At 52.9% G+C, this 15806-nt stretch overlaps 1 protein-coding gene across 4 annotated transcripts in view; it reads right to left on the reverse strand.

The window, feature by feature from the left end:
* Positions 1–5375: 5375 nt before the first annotated feature.
* DTNB (dystrobrevin beta) overlaps positions 5376–15806 on the reverse strand; it is a 140361-nt gene continuing 129930 nt past the window's right edge. For 2 of the 4 annotated variants that reach the window (XR_016464559.1, XR_016464558.1), the window contains 5 exons: positions 12037–12126; positions 10671–10724; positions 9013–9137; positions 8598–8633; positions 5376–7092 (listed from right to left, as the gene is read on the reverse strand). Coding sequence is in view for 2 of the 4 variants with exons in the window: in XM_090136487.1 (XP_089992613.1) it covers positions 8629–8633; positions 10671–10724; positions 12037–12126 (149 nt within the window). In the remaining 2 variants the exon portion in view is untranslated. The remainder of the gene's footprint in view (positions 7093–8597; positions 8634–9012; positions 9138–10670; positions 10725–12036; positions 12127–15806) is intronic. The other 2 variants (XM_090136489.1, XM_090136487.1) reach the window with 2 other exon arrangements.

Here is a 15806-nt window from a genome sequence, read left to right on the forward strand (position 1 = left end):
AGAGCGCTGCACAGCCCAGCCCCGCACTACACTGCACCCCAGGGAGCGACGTGCTGTCCTGCACAGCACCGTGCAGTGAGATGTGTTGCACTGCATCCCTGAGCTGCACCCAAGGGAGCACTGCACTGCATGCACTGCACTGTGCTGCAGCCCAGAGAGCAATGCACCGTCCTGCACTGCACAACACTGCACCCTAAGGAGCAACGCACTGCACTGTGCTGTGCTTTGCCCCAGGGAGTGCTGCACTGCCCCTCACTGCACTGTGCCATACTGCACCCTGGGGCACAACGCACTGCACAGTGCTGCACCCTGGACAGCGATGCACTGCACCACACTGCACCGCCCTGCACTGCAAAGCCACACTGCAAGCAAACCGAAACCCAAGCTGCAGGCCTAAGCACAGCCTGCAAAACAGCGACACTGGCAAGGGCACAGACAGGCTGCCAATGGGATGGGGACACCGGGAGGGCAATGGCGACACCGGCGCTTTGGGGGCACCCCCTATTTGCTGGGGGGGATCCTGGAGGTTAAGGGGGGGCTGGCCCAGCTCGGTGCCACTCCCGGTGCCCGTCCCCACCGTGCGCCCCATGGGGCTGCGCTCACCCCGCGGTGACACCGCCGACGTCACCCGGAGGGAAGGGACGGAGAGAAAGAGGAACTGAGCATGGAGGAACGTTTCCTCGGCCCGCGGGGTTCACGTGGAAAGAAAATAATAGAATATAAATAGGAAATAAAATAAAAGGGTCAGGGTGGGAGGTGGGGAGGAGAGGGGGAGTGTGGCACCGAGCTGGGTGACACTGGGGCTGTTCCCCCCCTGCCACCTGCGGCCCCGGGTCACTGCTTTAGCTGTAGTTTGACTGGGTTGGGGGTTTGTTTTTTTCCTTTTTTTTTTTTTTAGGGGTATTCTTATTTCCTCGGAAAGAAACTTTCCGCGGGCGGCGGGGTGAAGTTCGCCTCGGGGCCGGAGCTGCTGGGGGGAGGGCGGGGGGGCAATGGGGGGCGAGCAGGGAACGGGGGGCACGGGCAGGTAGGGATCACAGGGCAGGCAGGGGGCGGGCAGGAGGCACGGGGAGCGAGCAAGGGACGGGCTGGGAGCGGGCAGGGGTGAGGGCAGGACGCTGGAAGGGGGCAGAGGGTACAGCAGGGGGGAACAGCGGGCAGGGTGCAGGCAGGAAGGGCGCACGGGGTGCAGGCAGGGAGCAGGCAAGGTGCAGGCAGGAGGGGGCACAGGGCGCAGCGGGGCTCACGGCTCCCGCACCCGCAGCCCCTCCCGCACCCCCCCAAACCCCGCATCCCCCCCCCAGCACAGAACCCCTTACAACCCACCCCCCCCACCCCCGGAAGCCCTCCCCCTCCCGCACCCAGCCGCCCCCCCCCCCAACCCGCTGCCCTTCAGCCGCCGTCGGGCGCTCAAGGACGCGGGGGGGGGGTTGGGGGGGGAGGAGGGCCGCTGCCATCTTTTCCTGCCCCGGGCCGGGGGGGGGGGGTGGTGCGGGGTGCGGGGTTACCTGGGGCGCTGCGGGGCCCGGCGGAGCGCTGCGGGGCGGTGCGGGGCGGTGCGGGGCCGAGCGGGGCCGAGCGGAGCCGAGCGGAGCCGGGCCGAGCCGAGCGGAGCCGAACCGCCCGGCGGGGCCCCTCCCGCAGCGCTCCGCCGCCACCGCCTCCACTGCCGCAAAGCGGAGCTGAACCGCCCGGCGGCCGCGTGCGGTCCTAATGCCCGTCCGCACCTACGGGGTGGGGTAGGGACGGGATGGGGACGGGGATGGAGCGGCCCCAAGGCGCTGCCGATGCGGTTGGAGCCAGGAGGTGCCAAGCCGTGCTGAGCCGTGCTGAGCCGCGCCGTGCTCGGTCCGAGCGCTGAGTTGTTGATGCAGCGCCAAACCGAGCTGAGCCGTGCCAGGCTGGACCGCATCGGGTCAGGGCAGTGCAGGACACGCAGCGCCCAGCCAGGCCGGGCTGAAGCAATTCAAGGTGTGCAGGGCCGGGCCGGGCCGTGCCGAGCCGTGCCGTGTTGCGTTGGGCTGAGCTGGGCCGGGACAAACTGGGCTGAATCTGACCGTGCCGTGCAGTGCTGGGCCAAAGCCACGCTGAGCTGTGCTGCTGACCCCGACCCTAACCCTGACTGAGCCCGTAAGCTGTGCCCGAAGGAACGTCCTCAGGGAGGGCCCAGTGCTGGAAGATGCACGGTGCACATGGGGGCACTGTAAAATAAGGCATTAATTAATAATCATAATTAATGTGACATTCCCCTGGCTTCATGTGAGTGTCTCACTCAGTGCTGCAGGGGAAGCCACTCCTACTCTGATGGTGTTCTTGAATGTGGGGATGGGCAGGGATGGTCCCAATCTCATCCCCATCCCCATCCCATACCCCCATCCCATCCCCATCCCCATCCCCATCCCCATCCCCATCCCCATCCCCATCCCCATCCCCATCCCCATCCCCATCCCATCCCACTGAACCACTGTTTGCGTTCCCCATCCCAAAACAGCACTCCAGGCACAGCCTTATTTTTCATCACTCTCATTCTTGCTGAGCCTGCTTGCAGTGGGAGCGCTTTCCCATATCCTGAAGCCATCCCCTAATTGCTCCCTCCTTGGCACACCCTTCCTCCCCTGAACACGGGCCCTGCGGCTTTTCCTCGTGTAGTGTTGCAAAAGTGCAGGTGGGTGCCCTGGAGGTGCGTGGAGACGAGTGTATTTACTCACAGGTTTACACACGGGCACATTTGCACACGGGTGCATTTGCACAACGGCGGATCTGCCCACACCCGTTTGTTGTAAGGCCTTTCTCCCCCCCGGTTCCCGGAGGAGCAGCAGTGGGGTGGGGGCATCTGGGCTGCAGCTGCCGCACATCTGGCGCTGCTCCCTGGCCGCGGTGCAGCTCTGTCTGCAGCAACGTTGGCTGCTCCTCATCAAAACGCTTCCTGAGGCGCTCCCCTCCTCGTCAGAAGGCCTCACCCCTCAGCGCTGCTTTGCTGACAGTTTTCAGGATGGAAAACATGACTCGTGCCAAAGACAGAGCCTTTTCCACCCGGTTTGAAACCCCCATGAGAAAGGAAATGTTGATGCAAAAAAGTGTTGGTTGGGTTTTGCCACCTCTTCCTGTCACCCATTGGCTGTGGTGTCGGCACTGGGGACGGGGACAGGGGCACAGCCAAGGAACCATCCTGCTTGGGTGAGACCTTGGAATCACAGAGTCACAGAACCATGGAGGTTTGCCCATCCCTGTTGTGGTTTCCTATCTCCATTGGTGTTTCTGGCCTTCCCCATCCCCACTGAGGTTCCCCATCCCATTGGGGTTCCTGCCTTTCCCTATCCCCATTGGTGTTCCCCATCCCCACTGGGATTCCTGTATTGCCCTGTCCCCACTGGGGTTCCCAGCACTTCCCATCCCCATTGGGATTCCTGCAATTCCTCATCCCATTGGGGCAACCAGTCCCATTGGGATTCCTGCAATTCCTCATCCCATTGGGGCAACCAGTCCCATTGGGATTTCTGCCTTTCCCCCACTGGGGTTACCAGCATTCCCTATCCCCATTGGGATTCCCCATCCCACCGTGCTCCTTGGGCAGCCACGGGCACTCCCAGCCCAGCGGCTCCCTTTAGGTTAATGGATGCAATTATCCTGGGCTTAAATCTCTACATGACAGGAGAGGTCAATGTGGGCTGTGGGAGGGCAGCGGGCTCCTGGCAAGACGTTTCCTATGGCCATAAATCTCCCACCCCACAGCACAGAGCAGGGTTGGGATGGGCAGCTCCATCCTCACTCAATCCCCATCCCTATCCTCATCCCTAACCCCATCCCCATCCCCATCCCCATCCCCATCTATCCTATCCCATCCCATCTCCATCCTTGTTCCCACCCCATCCCCACCCCTGTCCCAACCCCACCCCTTCCCCATCCCTGTCCCCATCCCATCCCCATCCCATCCCACTGACAGGTGCCAATTTGGAGGCAGCTCTCTGAGGGTTTGGGGATGGATTACTGCATCTTGCCGAGCGGGTGGGAGCCAAATTAAGCCGGTGACACACGGTCAGCCGCTGACTCAGCCTTCGTCACGCTCTGGTGCAGCTGCAGTGTGTGGGGCCGTGGGCACCGGGCGTCCCCCGTGGGGTGTGTCAGCCCCAAAGCCTACGCAGCTCCCTGAGTGCTGAGCATCTCTGCAGCAGGAGGAGGGAGGGGGGGGGACACAGCTGTAGACCCTCTCAGTCCCGGTGGGTATCGTACAGCCCTGCGCTGTGCTGCTTCCTTGTGCCGTGTCACATCCCAGTGCTGTGCCGCATCCCGGTGCCGTGCCACATCCCATTAGCATGCCCTATCCCAGTGCCACGCCATGTCCCCATGGTGGGGGCTGAGGACAGGGACCCCCACACCCTGGGGCTGTCCCCGTGCCCATGGCTCCCGTGTGGTGTTTGCGCTGTGATCGCCCCGATAACCCCATGGGCGCTCCCCATTCCTTCCCCATCAATCATTAATGCCGGGTGGGTGCGGGGCAGAGGAGGAGGAGGAGGAGGAGGAGGAGGGCTGGAGGAAGGCCGCGGCTCCCAGCTTGTGGCAGAGGAATTAATTTTACGGTGATGGATGAGAGTGGGAGCGGATAATGCAGCCCCGGGTGGTCATTAAATGCTGCAAACGAGCACAAATCCCATCCCTGGCGCCCCAGGGTCAGAGCGCTTACACCGAGATCACCCAACCGTGCAAAGAGGGGAGGCCAGCACCCCCCCTTCCTCTGCTCCTGAGTTTCCATGGGGTGCACGGGGTCTTCATGGGGCACATGGGGTCCTTGTATCCCCATGGAGCACATGGGGGTCCCTGAGTCTCTACGGAGTGCATGGGATCTCCATGGGGCACGTGAGATCTTCATGTATCTCATGGGGTTTCTATGGAGCATACGGGATCCCTGGTTCTCCCTGGAATGCATGGGGTTTCCATGGAACACATGGTGGTCCCTGTGTCTGTACGGGGTGCATGGGGTCTCCATGGGGCACATGGGGTGGGAGCGCAGCCTGGAGCAGTGCGAAGCCCCCAAGCTGTGGCCCACCCTGGCCCCATCCAGATGTGCGGTGCGGCGGGCCAACATCTGGCGGGGCTGTGGCCCTGAACACAGGCTGCTCTGTCTGCTCCCAGCGACCCGCGCCCATGACCAACGCGGATAATCCCCAGCTCTGCCATTCCGTATGAATATGCAGCGAAGCGTTGGCAGCTGCTTCCATGCTATGCAGTGATTTCCTACTACAACCCTTTCTTAAAATTTATTTTGCTTTTCCAGGAATATTCCTGCTTCTTTTTTCACATGGCTGAGGGACGAGACACCCTGTAGGGATGAGATGAATTTATTCAGTATTTGGCAGATGACAGAACATGGCTTCCAGTTCACAGGTTCTTACCAATGGCACTCCCATCTCCCCACCACGCGCTCCGGGCACCGGTGCCGATTGAGCTACCAAACCCCATGGTGTGCACAAGAAATGAACCCCGAATTTGAAAGGAAAGATGCACACGTGCTGGAGCCATGATGGCACAGCTCGCAGCTTGGGGAAAGCGTGGTGTGCAGCGTTCTTCCTGCAAGGGTTAAGGCGGTGATCGTGAAGGCAAGCAGAAGGTTTGCAATGTTCCCAGTTAAGCGCAAGCAAGCTGTAGGGTTTGCTTCCCAACATGGATGAAGGTTGGAAAAGCTGAGTCATCACGTCCAACTGTCAACCCAGCACCACCATGGCTGCCTACATGGTTAGCCACAGGATCATTCTGGTTGGGAAAGACCTCCACCATCACCGTGTCCAGCTGCCAACCCATCGCCACCGTGCCTGCTAACCACATCCCTAAACAGAATCATAGAACCATAGAATTATTCCGGTTGGAAAAGACCTCAAAGGTCACCAAACCCAACCCTAACCTGCCACTCCTTGCCTACTGACCCATATCCGCCAAAGTAAGAAGGGGAAGTCATGGAGTGAGCAATAATACAAAAAAAAAAAAAAGGAGTAGTCATGAGGATGCCCCGCTTATCCGTGTCTCACGCGCCATGCACGTGCTGAGTCGGGTTCTCATCACTTCTCTCCCCTCCCTGACAGCTCGCTCACAATATTTACACTTGGCTCAGGCTGTGGCCACCACGTCTGTTTATTTCTGCTCTCCCAAAGGGCTGCAGGTACCCAACGAGAGCTCTCCATGGAGCACTGGCTGCCATTGGCTTCGGGCTTTATCGCTCCTTCCCATTCATCACCCCTGATAAATATTTATGGCTGCATTAGGGCACTCAGCTCCTTCCACTAAAAATAACATTCCAGAGCACCGAGGGGAAAAAAAAAAAACCCAAAATGGTGTGATTGGAACTGATTGCAATGTTTCCTAAGCACCCAGACGGCGGTGAGCTCCCAGCCTCAGACTACACAACTCTGCTCTTTCTCTTAATTTTAAACAAAACCAGCTCGGCTCTCAAGAATGAACACAGAGATGCTGATGCCAACCCAGAGCTGCTCATCCCTGAATTTCCTGCCTGCAAGGGGACATTTGGTAACAGTTTAAAGAAGAGGCACTGGTCTGGGGTCCTCCCACTGCTCATTCCCCCCTGACACGCCATCACTTACAGAGGACAACGTAACATCAAATACAACAGCAACCCAACAGCGGAGCAGTGCTTCTAGGTGGGTCTGAATGGTCCACACTCAAGAGTCGCCCCTGCTTTACACGCAAAGAGACCCCAACGGTGCAAACCTCATTTTTGTCATGCACAGCAAAGGGCAGGAGCCAAGAGGAAACAGCCAGCATGAGATGTGATGGTGCCGCTGTTGGGTGGGAAATCCAACAGATCGGAACGCGTAGCGGGAGCAGGGAGTATTGCCTTTTTCTTGAACCTCCCGCAAATGGCAGAGTTCGATGGGGCACTGTCTGATTATCGTTAGTAAACACACTGAGGAAAACAGTACATGCAATGGCCTAAGAGGCAAATGCCCACGGGGAAAGCCCTCGGTCGGCTGGGAGGTCAACGTCGATCACAGTCGCGCGATGGTGATGGGTCGGCCGGAACGTGCCTCTCCCAGCGGCGCGGGGACGTCTTCGGGGCACGAGCTCACTGAGAGCCCCCTGTGCCTGCACCACAGGAAACAGAGACTGAGCCCATTGGCACTGAACCATGGAATCACAGAATCATAGAGCGGTTTGGGTTGGAGGGACCCTAAAGAATACCCATAGAATTGTTTGGGTTGGAAGGACTCTAAAGAACACCCGTAGAGTGGTTTGGGTTGGAGGGACCCTAAAGAACACCCAAAAAGTGATTTGGGTTGGAGGGACCCTAAAGAATACCCACAGAATGGGTTGGGTTGGAAAAGTCCCTAAAGACCGTTCAGTTCCATTCATCGCCCCTTCTGGAGGATAAAGAAGCCCTGAAATTGTTTCTTGCCTTTATTGTCTCACTTTTCTCCATTTTGTGCTTTTCAGCACCACCCCTGGTGCTTCAGCCCCTGCTCTGTGGCAAGGGACAGCCATGTCCCAGCTGTCCCCCATACAGCAAAGTGCAGAGCAGCCATTAGAGTCCAAGGGGCACAAAGGGACTGCCATGCACAGACACACAAAGAGCTCCACACTGCCAACATCCCCTCTAATGGCATCATTTCGCTCCTTCTTCAGTTACCAGATTGTTTCCCAGCCGAGACAGGACTTGAATTTCTAATGTAAAAACTATCAGAGGAACTCTGAAGCTGCTTTCAGGTTATCTCTATCCATGACTAAAATGGCAGGGAGGCAGAAAGGGCAAAAGCTTTGTTTCTCTGCTTTGCACATTACCTTCAGTGCACAATGGTGCTGGTTTTATCATGCAGAATTGTGTTTTGCAGCGGTTGCGCCTAATTCTATTTGGCTAACATGGGCTGGATCCCAATGGACAATGTGGAGGTGGGATTCTTGTTCTGCTCTTTGGATTCTCATCAATGTACAAGCTTCCAGCACAATGGAAGAAGATCCAGGAATGGGATCCCCATTGACCTCTGCGAACCCACATGTGCGCCCACGCCGCGTGTTTTGGCTGCAGGAACCCTGTTGCTTCCCACTGCCAGCGTTCAGAGATCAGCACTGTGCATCAGGCAAATACTATGCAGTGTGGAAACCCAACCCGGTGCCCTCCTACGTTTTTCAGTGGGGAAATGATAGGGATCTGCCCCAGGTGCCTCGGAGGCATTGTGAGCGTGAGGCTCAGCCTTTCTCCGCCGACACAGTCTCATGCTCCCCAGCACCTGTTTGTCTGTCCATCTGCTGTGCCTTATTATAACACAAAGTGCCAGCTCTTTGAGGGTAGAGATTGTATTTTTAGTACATCTGGATAGCGTCCGTCGCAATAGACTCCGATTTCCTGGCCGAGGCCTCTCAGTGTAAAAGTAATGCTAATAAAAGAAAAGATAACGGCAGTAATTCTGCTTTCACTGAAGTTAATGATGTTTTCCCACTGTCTGTAGCAGGAGCTGAATTAGGTCATAACTAGGAAAACCCAGCATCCTTTGGAATAGGTGCAGAGTGGTGGGAGGAAAACTCTCCTCGTCTTGTAGAGAAGCAGAAAAGGAAGGAGAAAGGCAGAAGGTTGGGAGAGATATGTCCAGGCTCACCTGAATTGCTGTACAGCCCGTGGTTGTCCGTCTAACCTGCAACACAGAAAAAAGATACATCCATAAAACAGGCAATTGTATTTCCTGTAAAATGAATAATCACTGAATCATAGAATTGTGAAGGTTGGAAAAGACACCCACGATCATCCAGTCCAACCCATCACCACCACCATGCCCACTAACCATGTCCCTGAATAGAATCACAGAATAATTCAGGTTGGAAAAGACCTCTGAGATCCACAAGCCCAACCCCAACCCACCCCACCATGCCCCCTGCCCACATCCTTCAGTGTCACATCCCCACGTTCCTTGAACACCTCCAGGTTTGGTGACCCCACCATCTCCCTGGGCAGCTGTGCCACTGCATCACCAGTCTTACTGGTGAGAAGAAATTTTCCTAATCTCCAACACAGACCTCTTGTGGTGCTACTTGAAGCCATTCTCTCTTGTCCTAAACTCAACCTCTCCATCTCTCATTGCTCTACTGAGCAGCTCTTCAGCTGCAAACATCTCTGAAGACACTGGGATCAATCTCCGGCCCTTTGGAATACAGGAGAGGAGCCTCAGTTAAACCTGTAAGCACGTTCTCCCTGGCAACCCAATAAATCCCAGAAAAGGGCTCCCCATGGCCACCAGCACTCGGAGTCTGGAGGTGCCTCCACCACCTCCTGGGCTGCAGGAGGACTGCGCCTTCGTTATCGATCATTCCTTGATTTCTTGGCCAGCTTTTCATCTCGCTATCTCTGCCACGTTAAAAAATCACTTAATTTCTGGCAGAGATAATATTTACATTCCACACAATGGCTTTTGGACCAAGTCCTGCTTTGGGTTATGTCTCCGTTCCCCAATGCTGCTGCAGTGAGTAATAGGATTTGTCCTACTACGTCTCCACCACACATCCCATCTCAAAACCCCCTTCCCCTTTTTTCCCATGCAAGATGCGATGCACATTTGGGAAAAGAAAAAAAAAAAAAAAGCAGAAGGGTCATCTGCTAAGCATCTCAACTATTTAGCTTAAGAGGAATGTTCTAGGACAGAGAGAGTCCTGTGATTTAGAGCCAACGCCATACTGCTTTGAAAGCTGAGATCAGACTCGGCGCATTTCTTCACGCATGCTGACAATGCCGAACGCTGATGGACAAACCATCAGGAAGCTGAGCATTCCCAGGCACCTGAAAGCACTGGACTGGAAGACTCAGGAAAATGAGGAATTTTAGTGCGAAACGTGATCCCCTTTGCTTCTTCTCAGCCAGAAGGAAAATATGCATAGAACAACAAAAACAAAAGAAAAAGGATAAAAAATCCAAGTTTGTCACTGCTGGAATGAGGCTTGGCTCAACGAGACAGAAAAACCTCTGGGGATGGTGGAGATGAAAGGGAGCCATGAGCAACCCACATGGGATCATCGCCTGTGGGCGATGCTGAGCGCCCATCCGGACAAGGTCGTATGAGGCGGTGCTGCACGGGTACCCAGCCCACGTGTGGGGCTGTTGTTTTTCTATCTACTCATCCACAGCAGTGCTCCTGCAGCACTTGGAGCAGCTCTTCCTCCTCCTCTTACACATTAAAAATATCTGTGCGGGGCTTTGTTAAAGAAAAATGTTCCCTAAACCTGGATGCGCACTGCGGGAACAGCCGTGGTGGCACTCTGACACCAAAAGTCACCTTTGGGGAATTGGAATGGAGAAAGCAAACTGACCCCTGGGGACGAGCAGATCCGAAAATGTGCAGCAGGAGGATCAGAACTAGACAGTCTTCAAGGTCCCTTCCACCCCAACCATCCTACGGCTCTATGATCTTTAAGGTCCCTTCCAACCCAACCATTCTACGGCTCTATGATCTTTAATGTCCCTTCCATCCCAACCATCCTATGGCTCTATGATCTTTAATGTCCCTTCCATCCCAACCATCCTATGGCTCTATGATCTTTAAGGTCCCTTCCAACTCAAGTTCTCCATGGCTCTATGATCTTTAAGGTTCCTTCCAACTCATTCTATGGCTCTGTGACCCTTCCAACCCAATCATTCTATCATTCTGTGATTCACAGCTCAGAGACATGATTTCTTCCCTTACCTTGATCCTTCCCGTTCTGCATTTTTTCCATTTCTTCTTCATCTTCTTCCTCTGCTTCAAGAAGAAAAAAATCAAACATGGATGAGACATGTACATGAGAGAACTGAGACATGCGGAAATCACAGGTTTTAGGCTAAAATCAAATCTAAAAAGTGGAAGTATTTCTATGGAAAAAAGAAATGGTTTATGGAAAAAGGAAATGGCTTTATGGAAGAAAGAAATGATTTCATCTTGATCTGAGGTGGAAGCCCTGAGGTGCCTTCATGGAACTGCTGTTTGCCTGCTTGTGCTCTCAGGACCCTGGGGCCAGGCTGTGCCCAAGGCTGGGTTTTTGCTCCATACCCATTCCACTGAGCCCTGTTTCAGCTGACGAGGATTTATGACAAAGCTCATATTTATATTGCAGAGCATAGGAACAGAAGGTCACATTCTTCTGTAGATGGTGGCTTGTATCTGTGTGCAACATCTCCCTGAGCTCTGGGCAAACAGGTGACAGTTGTTACACGCAGTGCCCACTTCACACACTGCTGAGTGCAAAGAGAGACAGAAAGCTCCACAATAAAGGGCACAATTTGAAGACTTTCAGATCAAAGTGGCCTGCACACTGATATCTGCTTTACTTGCAAAGCAGCAGGAGCGTCAGCAGGAGCACCAGGACCCGTGAAGTCTCATACCAGAGCCTCACAGCATTCTATGATTCCATTTAGGGACATGGGTTAGTGGGCACGGTGGTGGATGCATTGATGGTTGGACTTGATCACCTTGGAAGTCCTCTTCATGCTCAGTGATTCTATGATTCCATTTAAGGACACAGTTTAGTGGTATGGTGGAGATGGATTGGTGGTTGGGCTTGATGATCTTGGCTTTTCCAACCTTAATGATTCTATGACTCTATGATTCTATATCATCAAGCAAGAGCATGTAATTAATTTCCTTTTCACTCCCTCATGCCCCGCAGCTGCATTGCATGCCACATCTGCTGCCAGCACTGCCATTGCTCAGCAGCTCGTGCCCTGCTCAGGAGATCTGACCTTCAGGAAAGCAGCATTTCCGAGCGGTGCCCAAGCCATGGGGAGCTCCTGCTATTGCACACATGCAGATCAATAGCAGCAGGAGCGCAGCAGCGAGGTGTTAGTCTGCTCCAAGAATCAGCAGCCAGGCTTCTATCTGCAGAATGTGACCTTAACCATCAGTGATAAAATCGATGGAAATCCTATTCAGATGGCATTTGGAGTTCTCAACAACGCTAGCCATAAAAGATGATTTTTCATTTTATTGTTGAAGAAATGAACGCATAATCTTGCGTTACGCCTTAAATAGAATTTTTATAAAAAATAAATCTGAAGACAAATCTCTCTCCTTTTACCTGAGTGCAGCTCCTTCACCAGCGATGACATCGTGTTGGTGATGGAGTCGGCGGCCACCAGCAGGTCGTTGCGCAGGTTCCTCCTTGTTCCTGGGAGCAGAGCAAACACACGGCGGGTAAAGCAGATGCACACAGCCTTCCTGTCTCACAGATCCTGATACCCATGGAGCTCAGACCCACAGAGCTCAGCTCCACGCAGCAGAGCCCCACCAGGAATCCTTGCTCAGGAGAGCAGTAGTGCTGCACCCAGCTGCGTCGGAAGGCCCCAAGATCTGGATTTGCTCTGGAATGCTCCCACTCTGCCTGGCTGCCTAGTGTCTGCTTGCTAATTAGCTACTGCATTGCTTTTCTCCTTGATGAGGGCAGCACTCCTACGTCAGCTCAAGATGCTTGAAGTTGAGTGCCTGTCTTGTTCCAGATATTTCCCATCTCATTCATCTCCCAAATGCTGCAATGGCTTTGAGCCCTCTGTGTGATTTTGTCATTAACCGTGGTGCTGTGCAGTTACCAGCTGCTAAGCTCTGTGTTGGCCATCAGCACGGTCCATGGATACCAACATGGCTCGTGAATGTCTGCATGGCCCATAGATGTTAACGTGGCCCATGGATGGATGCCAGCACAACCCATGGACTTCAACACAACTCATGGATGGATGTCAACACGACCCATGGATGGATGTCAACACCACCTGTGGATGTTAACATAAACCATGGATGTCAGCATGGTCAGCATATATCTTGGAGCCCATGCACATTCCATCAACACATCTCTGTCCTCTGTGTTGGGCTGCCAAGTGTCCAGCACTGTGCTCGTGGCGTGATGCTCTGGCAGCTACACAAACAAACAAACACCAACTTTAACGAACTCATCCGGACACCCACTGCCAATGGAGGCCCTTCTGGCTGGTGGCATTAAATTATTTTATTATGTGAACACACAGACATTTTATCCTGCTTCCTGCGTTCTCCACTTGCTTAGAATTTGTCTGATTTTGCATGATTGATATGAAATAGCACTAATTGTGCAGATTGCCTTCCCGGAAAGATCATTCCCGGAAACTTATTACAGAGCCTGCTGACCATGTTCTCTTGCAAAAGGTTTACCAGCTGTTGGGCTTTATTCTAATGCTGTTTTCTCCCAGTGGCCAAGTGGAAGACCAAGAGGGCACCGTTGAAGGAAATGTATTCTGTTAGGGACCATAAGATTTGGTTCTGCAAACATTTCCTGCTGATTTCCCCTCTGACATGGGGTGGGAGCGATGATGTTGGCAGTCCTGGCAATGAGAAAGTGAGCAGGAATGAGACCTTCACCCACTTTTTCTCTTTTCTCTCATTTTGTAAGATATGCAGGAGTTCACAGAGATAATTTAAATGCTTTGGTTAAAAAAAAAAAAAAAAAAAAAAAGTAAAATAAATGGAACCTTTCAAGAGGTTTTGTTCTGAAAGCATTGCCTATGGATAATTTGCTCCTCTGAGCCACAGCCACCACCACCATACTGTCAGGATGTAGGTGCTATCCAAGCCCTTAGCACTACAACAGCCCTATGCAATACCTGCCATGCATTGTATAGAGATACTAAGGTGTTAAAAACCTGGAAAAAAAGAAAATTTTTCTCTTTGGGCAATATTGACAGGAACGAGTGAAGACTGTGCTCCTCCGAAGCCGGAATGAGCCCCGGTTCATTCCATGAGCTTGTACCAGAGCCAGGAGTTGAAGCCTGCACACTGTGCAGAGGGAACATCGCTTCTTCTGTGTCTCCAAATGCAGATGGATAGAAAGCACATTTTGATGCCAAAGCACTACTGTAAAATAAAAAGAATCAAGTAGGGCAGTTACTGTACTATGGCAATCTTGTGTTCATTACTCGTAGCTGCAGAAAGGAGATCATTTTGCCTCTTTGTGCTTTCCTCATTAAAAAACCAAAGGGGAAAATGATGAACCAGATACAGCAGATTTTCCCAGTGCCTGGTGGGACTCACTGCACCGCTGCGTGCAGCCTGGAGAATAGAAAGCTGATCTGCAGGGGAAGGACGGGCAGCTGTTGAAGGAGTGGGATGAGGCTCTTGACTCGTTGGGGGGATGAAGAGGAGGCGCCAGGGCCACCCACAGCAGCAGATGGAGCCGTGCCGCTGGTGTTTGGCACCGCGCCTCCTGGAACGCGGCTCCTGCTTCGTCTCTGGAAGCGCTTAGAGAGATCAGAGAATCATAGAATGGTTGGTTGGAAGGGTCCTTAAAGATCAGAGAATCATAGAATGGTTGGCTTGGAAGGGTTCTTTCAGCCCATCCAGTTCCCACTTCCTGCAGTGGGCTGGTTGCCACCGAGCAGATCGGACTGCCCAGGGCCTTGGGTACTTCCAGGGATGGGGCACCCACAGCTTCTCCAAGCTTGTTTCTGCTGGTGGGGTCAGAAGAAAGGATTTCCTTCTCCAAGTTGAGTAGTGATGGGTTGATGGTTGGACTTGATGATTTCAGTGGTCTTTTCCAGTCTTAATGATTTCGTGATTCTATGAGCTGCAGATACTTTGCACTTCCATACTGGACTTCTTCCACCATATGACCTACTCACCAGCTGAAATTTTGGAGAACAACCAACAGAGCCTTTTCCCTTCACTAAGCACTGAGGGCTGAAGGCTTGTAGTCCTCACTTCAGTGTGCCGTGGATTCAACATCCATTAAGGTTGGAAAAGATCACTAAGATCATCAATTCCAGACAACCCATCACCACCATTGACAGGAGAACATCTGTCTGACAGAATATCTGACATTCACCATCTCCCCTACTCAGCAAGAAATATGCTCATGAATGAGAAAATTCCACCTCCAGATAACGAAAGCATGAGATACAAGTTGTCATCTTTTATGGAACTGAACAGCTTGGCCTCTGGAGATGTAGAGGGCAGGACTGAAGAACCAACTCCCTCATTTTTTGCAGTGTGATGGCTCCCTAAAGGTAGAAAACCTCTTCTTTGCCAGCCTTCCTGACATCAGACCCAAGTAATGCTTTTACTTGCCTTTTCCCAACATCCTGAGGGTGGAACCTCCATTTTTCTCCCTCTCCCCTCTGTGAGGAAGAGGCAGAGGTCTGGACTGAGTGCACAAGGTTTCTGTTTCATCTGGTTGTCTTCAAATCCTGAAGCACTTCTTGAGCCCACAATGACGTTTGCAATGCATGACTGCAGAAGTTTATTTTTTTTTAAACCAATAGCAGCTATATATGAACTCACACTACCTACAGAAGCTGGGGAGTGAAAATATCTGTCAACTGCTGCCCTGGTGCTCTTCAAAGCACTCTAAGCTGAATTATTCAGAAATGGACAGCTAACCCATTTGATCCGACCGTTTTGGTTTTATCAAAGGATTAGGGGGTGAGGTGTACATAGGGAAATGCAGTTGAAGCTACCCAATAAGCTCGTTCTTCTTGTAGAATCACAGAATTGTTTGAGATGGAAGGGACCTTGAGTTGGAAGACCACCCAGTCCAACTCCCCTGCAATGAGCAGGGACATCTGCAGCTCAGTCATAGAATTATAAAATCACACAATTCAATCAAAGAATCACAGAATCTTTTGAGTTGGAAGGAACTTCTAAAAGTCATCTCATGAGCAGGGACACCTACAGCTCCATGAGGTTGGCCAGATCAGGTTGTACCCATAGATTGGCACCAATGAGCTTAGGCCAAAAACTGGTATTTTTTTTCAAACACAAGTGGTGTAACATCTAGAAAAGGTACGAAGGAAGTAAGAAGGAGCTGAGATCCCAGGCAAGAACTGG

This window comes from Phasianus colchicus, chromosome 2 (genome assembly GCF_987193195.1).
Source record: "Phasianus colchicus chromosome 2, bPhaCol1.hap1.1, whole genome shotgun sequence".
Classification (NCBI taxonomy): domain Eukaryota; kingdom Metazoa; phylum Chordata; class Aves; order Galliformes; family Phasianidae; genus Phasianus; species Phasianus colchicus.